Source organism: Lissotriton vulgaris, chromosome 3_1 (assembly GCF_964263255.1).
Source record: "Lissotriton vulgaris chromosome 3_1, aLisVul1.2, whole genome shotgun sequence".
Lineage (NCBI taxonomy): Eukaryota > Metazoa > Chordata > Amphibia > Caudata > Salamandridae > Lissotriton > Lissotriton vulgaris.
Window position 1 is genome coordinate 1666534681 of NC_141689.1, and position 17211 is coordinate 1666551891.

The window sequence follows — 17211 nt, forward strand, 5'->3', positions numbered from 1 at the left end:
TGCTCTGGGTCTCACCTGATTAAAGACATGCGGCCGGCTGGCTGTACTGACTGCTCTATCACTGTGCTACCCTGAGACACTAACTACGAGGGTCTGTGACACTGCCTGCATGGGTATTGAAACCTCGGAGGGACATGGAGGGAATGACACTGATCATGTTATTCTTGCGGAGGATTGGAAGCGGGATGAGGGGACTAGGGGGTGACTATTGACGCTATCATTATCTAGAAATCGCACTCGTCCACATCCACTATGTGGGTGGAGATGTGTGCTTCGGGCGGCACCCCCAGGAGGGTGTTCCCCACAACAAGTTTAATCACAGTTCTGAAGTTCGGGGGGGAATGGCTTTGGCAAAGTTTGGGCGCTAAAGTGGGAGGCGGGGGGTTGGGGAAGCTGGGTAGAGTTAATATGTTTGCACTGTGTCTGAGAAGCATTGCGACCTCTTTTATTGCCTGTATTATGTATGCTGAAAATGAGCTGTTCCACAGGTGGCCACATAGATCACGCGACGCACAATTTCATCTGACTACGTACTAATGGCTCGCTCTGACACACTCAATTTCATCACATGGAATGTCAGGGGGCTGGGAAATCCGAAAAAGAAACGGCAGATGTTTGCATACTTTGACAGACTTCAGGTAGATGTGGCATTTCTACAAGAAACACACATGGCACCCAATTCCACATCCAGGCTGGGCTCAAAATGGGCGGAATCCGCCACAGGCGCATATTACTCGACGTACTCCCGAGGCGTCAGTATCTTGATCAAGAAAGGTACACACTTCAAAATTAAAGACACGTACACTGACACAGGAGGGAGATATGTTATAGTGGCAGGCGAGACGAGACACCAGAAACTAGCCCTTGTGAATGTGTATGGTCCGAATGTGGATGATGCGGGTTTTTTTGAACGGTTATGGCACACTATAGCGGATATACAAGCGGACAATGTCATCTGGGGAGGGGACTTTAACGTGACACTCAGGGACGGGCTCGACAGAGCGACACACACACCTGAGCAACATACCAAGGCGAGGGAAATGCTGCTGGACGCAATGTCCAATTTACATGTAAGCGACCTGTGGCGGCTACTACACCCGGGGGAACAGGTTGCCACGCACATAAATGCTGCAAATAGAAGCTGGTCCAGATTGGACTTTTGGCTGGCTACACAGGACGTCCTTGCATGGGTGGAGCAGATAACACATCTCCCAAGAACACTATCGGATCACGGCCCTGTACTTTTGAGGTTGCGGATCCCACACTATGCCCCACCACCCTACACCTGGCGCTTTAACGCACAGGCCCTGCGTGATCCGCTGTATGTCGACACAGTCCAAAAAGCGATCACCGACTACTTTGAATTGAATGCCCCCACCACGGAGGACCCGTGCCTCCTGTGGGAAGCATTTAAAGCAACAATACGGGGCGTGTGCATTACCACGTCCGCTGGCATATTAAAAGATATTCGTCACCAACTAAAAAGAAGGGAGGAGATGCTTCAAGACCTGGAGCAGAGATACACAAACACTGGAGACACGGCACTGCTAAGTGACATTCAGACACTACTATTAGAATACAACACATTTGCTGATGACGAACTTAAATATATCTTCAAGAGAACGACGGCTAGGAGATATGGGGAAGGAGGCAGACCGGGCAGGGCCCTAGCAGAAAAGATTTGTTCGGGGAGGGCGCCACAGCATATAGCGACTATACATACCAAACAGGGCACTCGTGCGCATGACGTGCCGACCATTATGGGTGAATTCAGAGACACCTACGGGGCACTGTATGAGGCCAGAGCTCAAATATCTCGGGAGGAAATTTTGGAATACATGGCTGGCGTTGAAATCGCCTGGCTGGCTGACGGACACAGGGATTACTTAGCTAGGCCTCTCACGACACGAGAAATCATAGACACTATCAAACGACTCCCCAATGGCAAAGCGCCGGGCCCAGACGGCTTCGTCATAGAATTCTATAAAACATATGCAGACACGCTAGCACCTCATCTGGTGAATCTATACGAGGCCGCACATGAGGCCCAAACACTGCCACCGTCCATGAGAGAGGCGTTGATCGTCGCCCTACTGAAACCGGGCAAAGACGAAGAACACTGCGACTCTTACCGCCCCCTCTCCTTGATAAACATAGACACCAAGATATTGGCCAGCATCCTAGCAGACCGACTGAAGCCACTAATGCCGATGTTAATAAGACCTGACCAGGCTGGTTTCATTCCGGACCGATCGACCACGCACAACACTCGCACCCTTTTCGCACTGGCACACTACTTGGCCCCGGATATCAAAGCGGTTGCTGTCTTGTTGGATGCGGCTAAGGCATTCGATACAATTGACTGGCCGTTCCTTCACGCAGTCCTGATCCGGATGGGATTCCCCCCGTTATTCATCGGATGGATTACAATGCTATACTCGGGCCTGTCGGCCTGCATACGGGTTAACAAGCATCTGTCGTCCCCTATACCCATCGAGCGAGGCACTAGACAAGGGTGTCCTTTATCGCCAATGCTGTTCGCCCTTATACTGGAACCCTTGGCTTGTAAAATAAGACAACACCACCACTATTCAGCTATTCAGTTGCCTACGCGACCCATACACATAGCCTTATATGCAGATGACATGGTCCTGTACGTCAAAAACCCTGAGACGAATCTCAACCCACTGCTTAGGGAATACATTAAATTCGGCCAATACTCGGGACTTCACATCAATTGGGGCAAATCCCTCATACTCCCGCTGACGGACGGAACCCGGCCCACTGCGCTGGACTACCCCCTGGAATGGCAGGAGGAACCAACGAAATATTTAGGCGTTTGGTTCCACAGAGACCCGGAGTTGGTCATTCGCACCAACTACGGGAGGACTGTCTCCACGCTAGAAGATAAGGTCAAAAGATGGATTGGACTACCGCTCTCACTGGCAGACAGACTTGCCATTGTGAAAATTGTGCTCCTGCCCAAATTCTTATATCTCTTCAATAATATACCTATTAAGCCACCGGCCGAGGTGTTTCGCAACATCAAATCCCTCATGCTCTCCTTAATATGGGCGGGGAAGCAGGCTAGATTGGACCTGCAAACTCTGACTCTCCCATACGCTAAAGGGGGCTTCAAGGTGCCAGATATTTACCTATACTACCAGTGCGCTCAGGCGCAATTCGCACACTATTGGTTCCATGAGATTCCTTTTTTAACGCACGTAGCAGTAGAACATGGAGACGCTGATCCCATCCCACTAACAAGTATATTAACACACAAACGTCCCAGGTTGCACGATCATGACATCAACCCAGTAAACACCACAATAGAGGCATGGCAGACACTGAGTAAGATGGCGCGCTGCACACCAATCTACGCACCGGCACTCCCACTGGCACACCATCCGGCACTATCTGTCACACAAGAACAGGTGGGGATGGACCTCCTTAAACGTGCTGGCATAGACACCCTAGGGGATTTATATAAAGATGGGCTGTTTGTGCCACTGGACCAACTGACATACATTCAGAATCCAACTCTGTTATTCAGTTTCAACTATTACCGATTACAGAGGGCGGTGAGGGAGCATTTTGTGACTTTCCCAGCAGAACCACAGGCACTCGCACCACTGACACTTGTGCTCAACACCCCCTCAGCGTCACACTTGGTGTCCCGACTATACCGCAGTGCGCAAGCTAGTAATGGGGGCAACACTACCAGAGCCAGGGAGAAATGGAATGCAGCACTGGGGGATGACCTTACGGAAGAGGAATGGGAGGCCACCTGCATTCTAACGGGGATGCTGACACCAAACGGGAATCTTAGACTGATTCACTACAAATATTTGCACCACATGTACCACACGCCTGCAAGGCTACACAAATATGGTCTGAGGGACAACTCTAACTGCACTAGGTGCGGACAGGAACATGCAGATTTTATTCACTTGGCGTGGCACTGCGATGCGGTGGCACAATACTGGGATCAGGTGGTGCGGACGCTCAACACTATACTGGGGGCACAATTGCCGTGTACAGCTAAAGTCTGTCTCCTGGGGTTAGTGCCACAATTGAGGGCGAGACGACGTAAGTTTTGTGTGATTGCACTACTGATGGCGAAGAGGAGAATATCCTTACATTGGAACAGTAAGCGGAAACCTACAGTAAAAAATTGGCTGGAGGACTTGGCCTATTGTAGAGACACTTTAGTCACGTACGAGGAAGAGTTGCCTATGGGGTCCCGCCCCAGAGACTTCTGGGAACCATTTCAACAGTACCTGGTGTCAGTGGCCACTGTCAATGACGCGTGCTGAGCGCTCAACTGCCACAAGATGTTTGCCACTCTGGGATACTATTGGCGGGGCGATGAGGGAGGGAGAATGTTGTGACACAGTGCTTTGAGTTTTGTAAGGGGTTCTTACTTTGTTGTTAGCATCATCCTCCCTAGTTTATGGGGGATTTGGTTGAAAATACTGAAAATGTAAGACTGACCTGGCGTATATACTATACGGATGCATTGTCCATAAAGACCGAGACTACACCGATACCGAGCGAGCGCCGCCGGACCTATGGTTGTCGGCTGATGGGCTGTGTATGACTAAGTCTCTGATTTGATCGTGCGTGCTATGCATAGCCGGCCTTCTCAGGTTGTAGGCGATATTGATTGTATTATTATTATGACAATGTGCAATAAATGTCTTACCCAAAAAAAAAAAAATTTCCGACAGCAACAGTTCGAGTCAATGGGTGCACATCTCCCCGGTTTGATATCGAACGCGGCACCAGGCAAGGCTGCCCTTTGTCCCCTCTTTTATTCGCCCTATATATGGAGCCTCTTGCACACCTTTTGCGCTCCGACCCGGAGGTGCAGGGTATCAAATTCGGTGGTGACGTCCACACCATAAGCCTGTATGCTGACGATGTGTTGATTTCCCTCGCGAATCCCCGGAGCTCCCTGCCGGCATGCGTTGCGGATCTCGAGAAATTCTGCAGAGTCTCTGGCTTCAAAGTCAGTATGACTAAGTCGGTGGCCCTCGACTTGTCCCTTGATCCCACTACGCGCGCCCACCTGCAGGCACTGTTCCCCATACTGTGGACGACGGACACGGTCCCATATCTGGGGATTCAACTGGCACCCTCCCTTCAGGCCTCAGTAGACCTCAACTACACTAAACTGTGGCAGAAAATCAGACGCGAGTCAGGTCGATGGAAATATCCGTTGTCTTGGTTGGGTAGAGTGGCGGCAGTTGTGTAGACGGTTCCTCCCCAAATCTTATACCTCTTCCGCACGATCCCTCTTGCACCACCTCGAGGCTTGATAAAACAGATGCAGTCAGAACTGTCACAGTTCATATGGAACGGGAGGAAACCGCGCTAGAACAAGGCGGAATTGGGATACCAGACTTACAGCCTGATTCATCATAGACCCGTTTTGCGAGTCTATAATAGCGATTCATAAGGAATCGCTATTACAGACTCGCAAAACGGGATTCATGTGGGAATCGCAAAAAGAATTGCGGTTCCTACACATTCCTTATTTGCGATTAGCAAATTGCTAATCGCAAATAAGGAATAACTCCCCATTCATTCCTATGGGCCAAAAGGCCCATAGGAATGAATGGGGAGTATTCCTTATTTGCGATTAGCAATTAGCTAATCGCAAATAAGATAGCGATTTAAAGGGTGCCAGGGGTGTCCAAAGGACACCCTGTAGCACCCCTTAAATGAAAATTGAAACAGGTGTTGCACACACACATGTCCAAAGGACATGTGTGTGTGCAACATGCAACTTAGAAAAATGCTTTTCGCTATTTACCACGAGGTTTGACCTCGCGGTAAATAGCAGGCCGAAATTGCGAATTCGCAATTTTTTAATGGATGATGAATTGCATTTAAGGAATCTCAAATAGAGATTCCTTAAATGTAATTCCTCGCAAAATTGCGACATCGCTATTACCGATTTTTGCATTTGGGATGATGAATCCCAAATGCAAAAATAGAGCTCGCAAAGGGCCAGGTTATCAGAATCTGGCCCTTTGCGAGCCGATTTCGGCTTGATGAATCAGGCTGTTAGCAACATACTTTCAGGCATCCCAGCTCCGTTTTCTAGTGGAATGGGTCAGATGGGAATCTGGGAAACACTGGCTGTTTCAAGACCAGGCTGTCGCAGGACGGACTCTGCAGGAAATCCCCTTTATGAGACGAGAACACAGGCCTCCCAATCTCTACGCATCCTTCATCACACGGGTGCCCCTGGAGATTTGGGACCGAGTAGGGGTCAGTCAGGAACTCTCCACCCTTCCTTCCCCCCTTACACCCATCATCGGGAATCCGGAATTCCACCCGGGGATGGACGAGAAGTCGTTTGCGCGCTGGAGGCCTGCGAGTTGTCGGGCTCTCCATCACGTCTATGACTCAGAAGGAGTGATCCCCTTTCAGCAATTTCGGCAGGAATTTGACCTGCCAGAGATGGAAAGACTCAGTTACTTCCAGGTTAGGCACTGGGCGCTCCACACCACAGTAAGGTCGACAGCTGACAGACACCTGACTAAATTTGAATACTGGCTGATCTCCCGTACCAACGACAAACAACTGATCTCGGATCTTTACAAGATGCTCATGCAGAAACACAAATACACCAACAATGCAGGCAGGATGCGCTGGGAGCGGGAGCTAGGAAGAAACCTGACACACAAGGAGTGGGAGGGAGTCTACTATAGAGCGCGCCACTCAGCCTATCATATTGGACTTACAGATACCCTCATGAAAGTCGCGTCCTACTGGCATTACACCCCCGAAAACCTGTACGAAATGGATAGCAAACAGGATCCTCGGTGCTGGCGCGGCTGCGGTCAGATTGGCACATTAGTGCATTTACTCTGGGACTGCCCACTTTTACAGGAATACTGTAGCCAGATATTAGGGGAGGCAGACACACACTTCGAAACAGATATCCCCCGCTTCCCCGCTTACGTGCTCCTGGGGTTGCCTAATGCACTGAACTACCCACTGAGATCACGGAGGGGTCGACTGATAGCGATCGCATTGGGGTCAGCAGTGCAGAACATAGTGGTGCAATGGCGATCCAAACACATCCCCACATATCAGGGATGGCTACTTCGCCTCTGGATGGTTCTGGGCATGGAGAAACTGTCATTATCCAGGGTGGGGGAGGGAGCGCGCTAAGCGGAGCTGTGGAAGCCATTTCTGTCCTTGCTGGCGTCTGAGTTCAGAGAAGTTACCTGTCCTAAGTACCTCCGGCTGTTGAGATTGGCAGACACCGAAACAGAGCCAAAAACACATTGACTTACCAGTGAAGATTGTTTGGGCCCTAGGCTGAGGCGAAAGTGGACCATGGACCAAAGGGAGGGGGGGCGGAGGGAGTTTGGGAGGGGGGCAGGGGGGGTTTGGGGGTCGGGCATGGGAGACGTTGAGTCTGTTTAAGAGGGGTTCTTCCTTCTTTTCCTTTCCGTTTTGTTTTGGGTTGGTTACTGAACTCCTAAGGAAGGGGGTCTTAAAATGGCGGATAAGCCGTAGAAGCACGGGAAGGCGCTCGAAGAGGGACTGTTGGACATTCAATGGCCGTAATGCAGATAACAGGGCTAATGGCCTTTAAGCGGCCGGGGGAGTAGCAAAGGCCCAGAGATGCTCCCAAGCCACATTATGTTTATGACGCGGCCGGCCCTCGATGGGTTGTAGGCGGCTTGCTGTGTATAAGACTGCTTGCTCATAACGTGATCAGGGGTTTGTGCCTTCCTTAACACTGCTCGGCGGGTCTGTCCCCGGACGGACCTGCCACTCTTAAATGACACTGCTGTTTTGCCACCTGTTGTACCCTCAATAAACATATGTAATACTAATTCACCAATATCGCCGTTCAAAACAACAAAGCAAGGCATTTAAATGAAAGTGGTTGCAAGACATCCTTCAAAAATATTAGGTGACAGCCCTTGTAATTGTGGCTTATTCTGCCATCGACGGTGGTTGGCTGCCCGTGAGGGATTGGCCGCCTAGCCTGGCCACAGACCAGGGCCTACAACCAAACCCCTACTAGGTACTGTCAAAAGCTACACTCGGTGAGGCAGATAGGTAAATATGATAAAAACAAGAACTAGAAATTCACTGAAAAAAAACAAAGGTTACAATGACATTAGCTATTTATGTTGATATCATCTTAACGTTAAACAATACTCATAATTCACTGAAAACACAACAGGTTAAAGTGACATTATTGTTAAGTATGGTAATAATTTCTTATTTTGCAATTTTAAAAAAAGTCAATAAAATTCACAAAAATATAATAATAATGTAACATTTAGGAAAGGCATTGAGATTTGAGCTTACATAAAAAAAACAGAAATTGACTGAAAAAACAAAGATTAATGTGATGTTATAGTTAGGCCTTGTAATAATACCAAAACTATCATTTTAAAAAAAAACACTGAAATTCACCAGTTAGAGTTTACTGAGCTAACTATAACTTGTGCCCCCCTCCATGCACTGCTTATGAACTCACATATTACATCACTCATGAAATGTTAAATGACATCATTGATGACATGTAAAATGATATCAATGATAACATCACTGATGACATCATACGGATGAAACAAACCACAGAAGTAGGGACGGGAGCAGAAAAAGAGGTCCAGTACCCTAGCTCCCTAGAACAAGTATGTGAAACACTCAAGGGTAGCTGTTCCTGAAGAGGAATCCGGCCAGATAGGCGGTTGATCTACGCCAAAGAGCCCTCTCGCATGGCCCGTGGGGTATTGCAGCGCCGACCCCACGAGGAGCAAAAATGCTCAATGATGAAGTATGACACCTTCATGGGTGTGTGAGGGCAACTTTTCCAAATAAGGGAATTCCCCCCCCCCCCGATCCATACATCCATCCTGAGATACACTGTTCTCCTTTTGTTTTCCGACGCCTATCTGGCCATATTCCTCTTCAAGGGACAGCTACCCCTGAGTGTTTCACATCATACTGATGAGATCATGCCATTGTGACATCTACGTATAGCGTTTATGATCTTGAAGTAAATGAACTCAACCAGTTTGTTATAACAACCATAGAGTCCTGTAAGTTGCTTCTAAGGGATTCACGATTTCAATCTAACTAGAATATGATCTGGGTATCATCGGAGTAACCTAAAAACGCTCAAACTACGAATCAATTTTGTCAAAACTGCAATGTAAATATTTTTTTCAAGCGTGGCTCAGAGAAGAGACCTGAGAAACACCATATAGTAGTGCTCAGTTTGAGGATACAAATCTTTGAGTTTAAGAATTTTTTTGCGCTCTAGCAAAAAATAAGTAATTCAAGTTAAGACTTTGTCTCCGACACTGACCTCCACTGATCTGCTCTGCAGAATGGAGTGGACCATGGTACGGAAACCAATTGAAAGATCCAAAAGGATCAAGGCTGCAGAGCTGCCATTATAAGAAGCATTTGGAGCTTGTTTATTAAGCCAGTTAGTACAACTTCTGTGCCATGAGACTCTTTAAAACCAGTTTCAGCAGTATCCAGTATCTTTGTGGATCATAATTTGTGAATTAATATATTTGCCAGCCTTTTTAGCAACAAAGGGTATGGGAGAAACAGATTGGTAGTTATTGAGACTATGGGGAGTAACAGTTGTGTTCTTTAGAAGCGGGGTGACTATAAAGTGCTTTAAACAGCTTGGTGCAGAAGCATCTAGAAGAGAATGATTGACCATTTCAGCTGTTATTGAGACGAGCATGGAAGCTGCAAGATAAAAACACCTTTTAATGTAAGAATCGAGCGGTGATCCTGATTTAACTGAGGTGAATAATTTGGAGACCTATTCAATAGATATTGGACTAAACTCCTATAAACTCTGTTCAGCAGAGGGCATCAGAGCACAGGAATCAGGGCAGACAGAATCTACACAAATGAATTTTGTGCTGTACTTATTTTATCACAAAAAAGGCTAGACATTCACATAATGTTAAGAGACTGGTATGGTCAATGTAAATGCCTTTGGTTTGGAAAATGTATCAATAATTTCAAAGATTTCTCTTGTTAAGTTATGTGATTCGGTAATACATTGGAAACAATATGGTGTAAAAGCAGAAGTTGAACTAGCTTTAGCTTTTTCACAATTCATCCAGCATCACTTCCACTTTATTCTTGCCTTTGTCTATTGTCCATCTCTAAAAATCGGAGTACCAAAGAGCTGATGAATGAGTATTGTCCAGAGCGATATCAGAACAAACACATCACATGAGGTCTTCAAGAGAGAGATAAATAGGGTACTATTTCAGTAATCTCTTCCGTCATTACTTAACTCAATGTCACCGAAAACACCCAAATCTCAGTGAAGTACAATCTTTAGAAAAATGTGCATGGATACAAGCAAATCTGCATGAATGGGTCCTCCTTTTTACCCTCTCAGTGTGTACCGTTGACTGCTCTAACCTGTTCTGTAAATATCATGTCACATACACCATGCTCTGTTTTACTCTGTAAATATTAAGTAGCTTGTGCCATGCTCTAACTTTTTCTGTAAATATTTTGAAGCATGCACCATGCTATAACTTATTTTGTAAATATCCTGTAGTTTGTAACATGCTTTAACTCAATTTGAAAATATTCTGTACTATGACTTATTCCATAAAAATTAAGTAGCTTGTACCAAACTCTTAAATATTCTGTAAATATCATGTAACTTGTACCATCCATGCAGTCTTTTTACGATTTGGGTAGCAAATGTTTACATACGCAATTAAATTCTCTACCTCTCTTTGTAAGTACTGGTTATCGTATAATGTTCAATATATTACCACCATGACTAACTCAATTGAATCCTCTATCTATTTTCTTCCTAGGCCTGAAAATGTGTAAAGCATTCTGATACCCATTGGGTCTTGTTTGCTAGATAAAACCAGCAAATAAATAATTGACAATATATTTAAAAAATTGATCACTTTTAACATTGTAAAATCCAGCGCTATTCTGAATGCCATAAATCAATACCTGTGTTTGCATTATTCTTGTAGGTATGTTGGAAAGGAGTATAAGGAAGAGAAGGAGCTATTTTACCACATCAACGATGTAGAACGACAAATGACAGCACAGTATTATGTGACAGAATTTAACAGGAGGCTGTTTGAGCTTGGGATTCCCACCCAGATATTTTACCTGCCCTCTGCAGTTCTCATGGTTAGTACCTTTCGACTTAATACATACCATAACTGCAAAGTATTCTTACATGATTTAACTGTATAAAATGATTAACCTTCTGAAATTCACTTTTCTATTTCTTTCTGCAAAATTGTTGTACATTAAAAGGATCGGCTTTCTAGAATGCCTTTCTGTAAGAGCTCATTCCAAGGTACTCTAAAGAAAACATGTTTCATTCCTAATAACTGTGCAACTTGATGAAGAGAAACAAAAAACTGAACATTACTTAGGGTGACATTGTGCAATTAATGACAGACACAATATACCTCTTTGAAACTATTTTGTGTGGCTGTCTAGGTCCCCCATGTTGCAAGATATGCCACCTCTTTTTTGTTCAAGGGGAATATAACTCACGCCCCGCTATGCACAGTTTTCTCATCAATAATGTTGCTGCAGTGATATTATCAATGATGTCATGAGTGATGTAATATGTGAAGTAATTAGCAGTGCATGGCAAGGGCACAAGTTATGGTTACCTTAGGGCACTAGTTATAGTTACTTTAGATAACTGTAACTAGAACTGGTGAATTTCTGTGTTTTCTAGAGTTTAAAACATTATGTTGTTACTGACCATTTCACCTCACTATAATGTTACTTTAATTGCTGATTTATTTAGTGAACGTTTAGTTTTTTTTTTTTGAGCATTAAGTAATATTTTCTTACCATATGTAAAGCCAACCCTCCGCCGCAAACAGCCTTCATCTGTGTGCAGCAGGGGATAGCCGCAGGGCATGGCAGATATTTTATCTTTATCCAAAAATGATCAATAATTTCAATCCAACGTATATTTCACACAATACAATGTTTATTATTATTGATTACTTAAACATATTTGATAATGTTTTATTAAACTATATGTCTGTGGCTCTTTTTACATAGTTTTTAGTATTACATTTGTGAGGTGAAAAGTTTGAAAACAATTAGTCAGCCATATAATACAATATTTTCTTTAAGAAACCCCCCAAAACTAACATATCTCTTAGTTTTACTTTTTAACATTTTACACCCCATAATGGTCTTGTATTGTATGGGATACACTGTATCACATAAACTGCAACTATACAAGGTGGCACTTCAATCCCAGCTAAAGAGCAAAATCACCAGCCTGGGAAATGCCATGGAAAAATATAGTAGGTTCTCCTGGGGCCATGGTTTCAATGACACAGGAGACTTACATTTTTGTTTTCTATTGTTGATGGGGGGCTGCAGAACTCCCTAAAGCCTCCCACTACATTAAAATACGTTTGGTGATATCCCTGCCCTTTCTAGAGACATCACCAAAATCAAAATATATCTAAACAAACTTCCCAAGTCATTTTGCGGCACTTTTTGAATGAGCAGTACTAATAAAAGAGCTTCTGTGGCCACTAATTTATTAGTCAAATTTTTCCTTTTTTTAAATTTAGTTCTTGGGTGTTAGAAATGGGATTTCTGGTTGGCTGAGGCTTGCGCCAAAGCCAGGCGGAAACCACCACTCTAGTCAGGGCAAGGGAGTTACACGCCAAAGATAACCCCTGCTCACCCCCTTGGTAGCTTGGCACGAGCAGTCAGGCTTCTCCTAGAGCAATGTGTAAAGCATTTGTGCACGCACACAGCAGAAACATCCCAGGCGCACTACAAAATAAACTCCACACAAGGTTATATAAAAAATATCCTTTGTATTCTCCTAACACATTAGAATAGTAAACACAGACACTGTGCCCACTGGCACAGGCAATATTCACAAGAGATTATATACACATGGCAGGGCCACGTGGGCCACTGTCAGGATCAGCACTTAGCAGAAATTGGTAAAAGCAAAATAGATCATAAACATACAACCACTTACCACTGGCAATCACTGTACTCCACCTCAACCTGTAACATAAACTACATTATGCACAGTCACATGAGGCGCGAATTACATTCTGCGCCAACTTCACCAGCATAAACACATTATGCAATCTCCTCGCTAGTCTAAACACATTAGACCCTACCTCCTAAGTATAACTCACAATAGGGGCGTACCTCACACCGTGAAACATAATCTCACTAGCATAACCACATGAAATGCAAAATAACCTCATAAATAACCTCATAATCATAAAGCATATGTAAAGGAATCAAAACAGGGTGCGTAAAACATACTAAATACATTACATTTCCTAGCACCACATTGCATGAGCACATCAATCACATTAGGGCTTGCGCCCTATACCTCTACCAGTCCCCCTGGCCAACTGGCCATCTCCAAAAAGGGGCTCAAATGCCCTATGTCCAGAATGTCAGGGCGCGCTGCCAAAGCAGCGAAAGTCAAGGTGCGACATCTGCGCAAACCTAAACGTTGCATCTGTCACTAAGTACTGCACAGCTGTGTCAGGGCAAAGGAGGAAAACACGGCCCCTCTGGGCCCTCCAAGAAATAATTGCCCCTCGGTGGAGCCCACAGGCTCAGAAAATCACTGTGCCCCTGGAGCCCTCTGGAAGTGGCCACCAAATGCTGCAGCTGACCCCCTGCAAAAGTGGGGCAGCTGGGGAAAAATATCAACCATGGGCGGCACGTGCCCACAGGGCCTTGGGACCCCCACGGGGGCCCTCCTAAGACACATGGCCGCATTGGAGTCCTCTAGGCTCTCAATATCATGGGACCAAACATTGGAGCGGCCTGCTGCCAGACGGGGCCGCTCTGAGTCTGCCTCTCCCCCCGCCCCTGGCTCCCTCGGGCACTTATCGGCTTGGGTGGAGGCAGGACGATGCTTCTTTTCCAGCGCGGCACCTGCGGGGCTCTCCCTTCACCTCGGGAGCCCCGCCAACCTGCAGCAGCGCTCCTCTCTTCAAGTGCGGCGGCACGCGGGGCTCTCCCTCATCCTAGGAGAGCCCCGCCTGGGATCAGTCTTCTGGTGCGGCACACAGGGCTCCCTCCTTGCAAAGGGAGCCCTGTAGGATCCATGGCCGGACCTCGGGTCGTCTTCCTCTGGCTGGGGGAAGGCGGAAGTGACGCTGGCAGACCTGCCCACAAGCAGGGACCTGAGTCTGTCTTCCGGGTCACGCTAGGCAGCGGCACGGGGGAAATCTCTCTCGCGTCTCGGGCCGCGCCGTTGAGATGCGGGGTGGGCACCCACTCTCATTCAAAAATAAAAACTCGGGCAAAGTTGCGTGGTGGGCACCCACACAGGATAATATATAAATAAGGCCCAAGTCCTGGGGTGGGCACCCACGCAGCACCCCAATAACCACAGAAAGTGGCAAATCAGCGGGGTGGCACCCACAAGGCCACCTTCATGGGGGAGCCCCTACGCTGGGGATTCCCCCTTCAGCAGCGCCGCGCAGTCCTGGGGCAGCGAAGCTCCAGTGCCCCCGGGGAATGCAGGCAGCGCGCTCCTCGTGGTTAACAAGAGCCAGGTTCTCTTAAAGCAAAGCCAGCCCTCCTCAGGCTAAAAGGAATCAAGGTCAAGGCTCCCGGGCAAAGAAATGGAGCCGACAGCTCCCCACAAAGGAAAATCCTAAAAGGCCAGAGCCATGGCAGAAGGGTCCCAGGAAGAAGTCTTTCAGGCATCCAGGGGCAGGGCAGGTCCCAAGGAGGCAAGCCTTCGCCTGGGCCCCAGCAGCAGCACGCCCCTGGTAGATTAGAGTAGCAAGACAAGAACAAATTCATGGGGTCACAGCCACTCTTTTATACACCTAATCCTTTGTCTAAAAGGTGCAGGCAATGGGAGAACCAGCTACACCTGGTTCTGGGGAGCTCCTGAGCACTTTGTTTTGCTCAGCCCCTCTCTCCCTTTCACTGGACAGGTTAGGGACATCAGAGGCACCGCAGGGGTGGAGCCAGCATTGTGGATGGAAGACACAGCCCTATTCAGGTCCCAGGTGCAACTCCTCCCTCCCATCTACATGCAGATCTCCCTATTCACCACTGGACAGACCCATCCTGGCTCCTGGAGCCAAGCACACCAGCCAACACCTGTCACTCACAAGCCAGACAGGCAATTCACATCACACTGCACAAAGAAATGCTAACTTCTAAAAGTGCCACTTCTCCACTAGCCACAATCAATCTGCACACACCATTTCCCAGCATTTATTCTCACGAGTTCACACATACCAAACTCGCCCCTGCACTCCCCACATGTCAGGAACTACCATGGACACACACATCCCCATGCATTCCTATGGGATTGCAGTCCACTCTCACCACACATACACAGAGAGTGCACTCACTTTACACTGGGCCACAGTGATAAAGTGTGCAGAGGCCTAAAATCACCAATACCAGGTTACAGAAACAGGCTAGGAGAACGCAAAAAGCTTCGGGGTGAACCTGCCAAACATTGGGTGTCCCGGTCTTACCCGGGATGCCCACTGTATTTTTTTTATAAGGGGCCGCAGGAGGAACCTTATGCCCCTGAGGCCTTGCCAGCTCCCTCAAGTGGCAGCCGTAATTTTTTTATTTAGGGGGTTCCCACTCTGGGCACTTCAAACCTTTATAATTGTTTGGGGCCGTGAGGGGAGACCCAAGGCTTCTGCCATTTTTTATAATGATAAAGTGGCACCCGGGTCACATCACAACTAGTCCCATTTCTATTTTATTTTTTATATTTGAGTGCCCAGGTGCCCATTTGGGACTGCGGGGAGAATCCATGGCTCTCGCAGCCTCACTGGTACCCTGTTCCTGCAGGAGGCGGCATTTTGTTTTGTGGAAGTGGTGTACCCTGGTGCCCACCCGGGCCATGGCACAGTCCGTCCCTTATTGGGGGCTGCATGGGGAGGTTCAAGGTCTCTGCAGCCCTGCCAGCTCCCAGCTTGCACTCATTCCGGATGCAGCAGGAGCTGGCATTGCTCCAACCCGAGGGGAGCAGTTTTCTTTTGCTCCCGTGGGGTGGGAGCAATGAAAGCATATCCCTGCCTGTGAGCTTGGGCAAGGGAATGCTCTGTTCTCCCACCGTGCAGGAGTAGCTTTGTCCTCCCACCTGGTGGGAGAACCGTTAACATTTTCCTTGCCTGCGTCCTTAGGGTTGGGGACTCTGGAACACAGTCACTGAGCCGCCCCAGGGGGCTGGGGTCCCCAGGGCCATTCTATGGCTCGGGACAGGGGTTCACGCACCCCTCCCCTTTAATTAACTTATTGTCCCTGTGCAGTCGTGTCCCAGGGGCCTGCTGGAGGCCCGGGGAGCCATTAGGAGAAATGGGGTAACCCATAAGGTATGGACCTGGGTATATTATGACATGAAAGAACAATGGTCCTAAACCTATTGATTATATGAATTGACTCAATCAATTCTAGTTTCCAAAATCTTTAACAGTCTAGAGCACCAATAGCAAATCTACTCTAATATACTCAGTTATTTTGGTACAAAATGATAAATCGCCACCACGATCAAAGGCAAAAAAAGGTACAATGTATTTAATTCATTGATTCATCTTTTGTTAATTCATTATTATACACAACATGTTATTTCAAAAGTAGGTAAAAGCAAGTGGTTGCCCGAAAAGAGCGTGCAAATAAAAGGGTGATTAGGGTGTAGAATGAGTGAGCAGAAAGGACATTCACAATAATAGTCAAGATAGATTCACATTATTTATCAAACAATACTGGACATGTAATTTTTGCCGTATTGAATACCTGGCCAAACATAAAATTCTTTTTAAAACATTGCAATCAAAAAGTTGTTAAATCTAGACATATATGTCCAAAGTTTTTGCACTGTATGAAATCAAGAATAGCATGCCCCCTCCCCTTTAAGATACTGGCCCTGGGGGATAGGGTCCCTAGGGCCTTGTGAAGGCTTAGGGAGGAGGGCCGTGAGGCCCCTCCTCCTAAAACATACCCCACGCGTCTGGCTCACCCAGTGGTTCTTTTAATAGAAACTGGCAGGAGCCTGTGCTTTCTTTTTTTATTTAACTGTGGATTTGCGGATCCTCCGCAAATTCACAACAAAAAATAAATAAATGTTCTTAGTCCCAAACATGGTCCTCGGGGACCCCAACACCGTACCTAGGAGTCAGTTTGTTGACATAGATTCATATT

General features: G+C 46.8%; 1 protein-coding gene across 1 annotated transcript in view; it reads left to right on the plus strand.

Annotated features, from left to right (window-relative positions):
• ALPK1 (alpha kinase 1) overlaps nt 1–17211 on the plus strand; it is a 383577-nt gene that overhangs the window by 345148 nt on the left and 21218 nt on the right. Inside the window, exon 13 of the mRNA XM_086962134.1 lies at nt 11025–11187. Coding sequence (XP_086818260.1) covers nt 11025–11187 — 163 coding nt within the window. The remainder of the gene's footprint in view (nt 1–11024; nt 11188–17211) is intronic.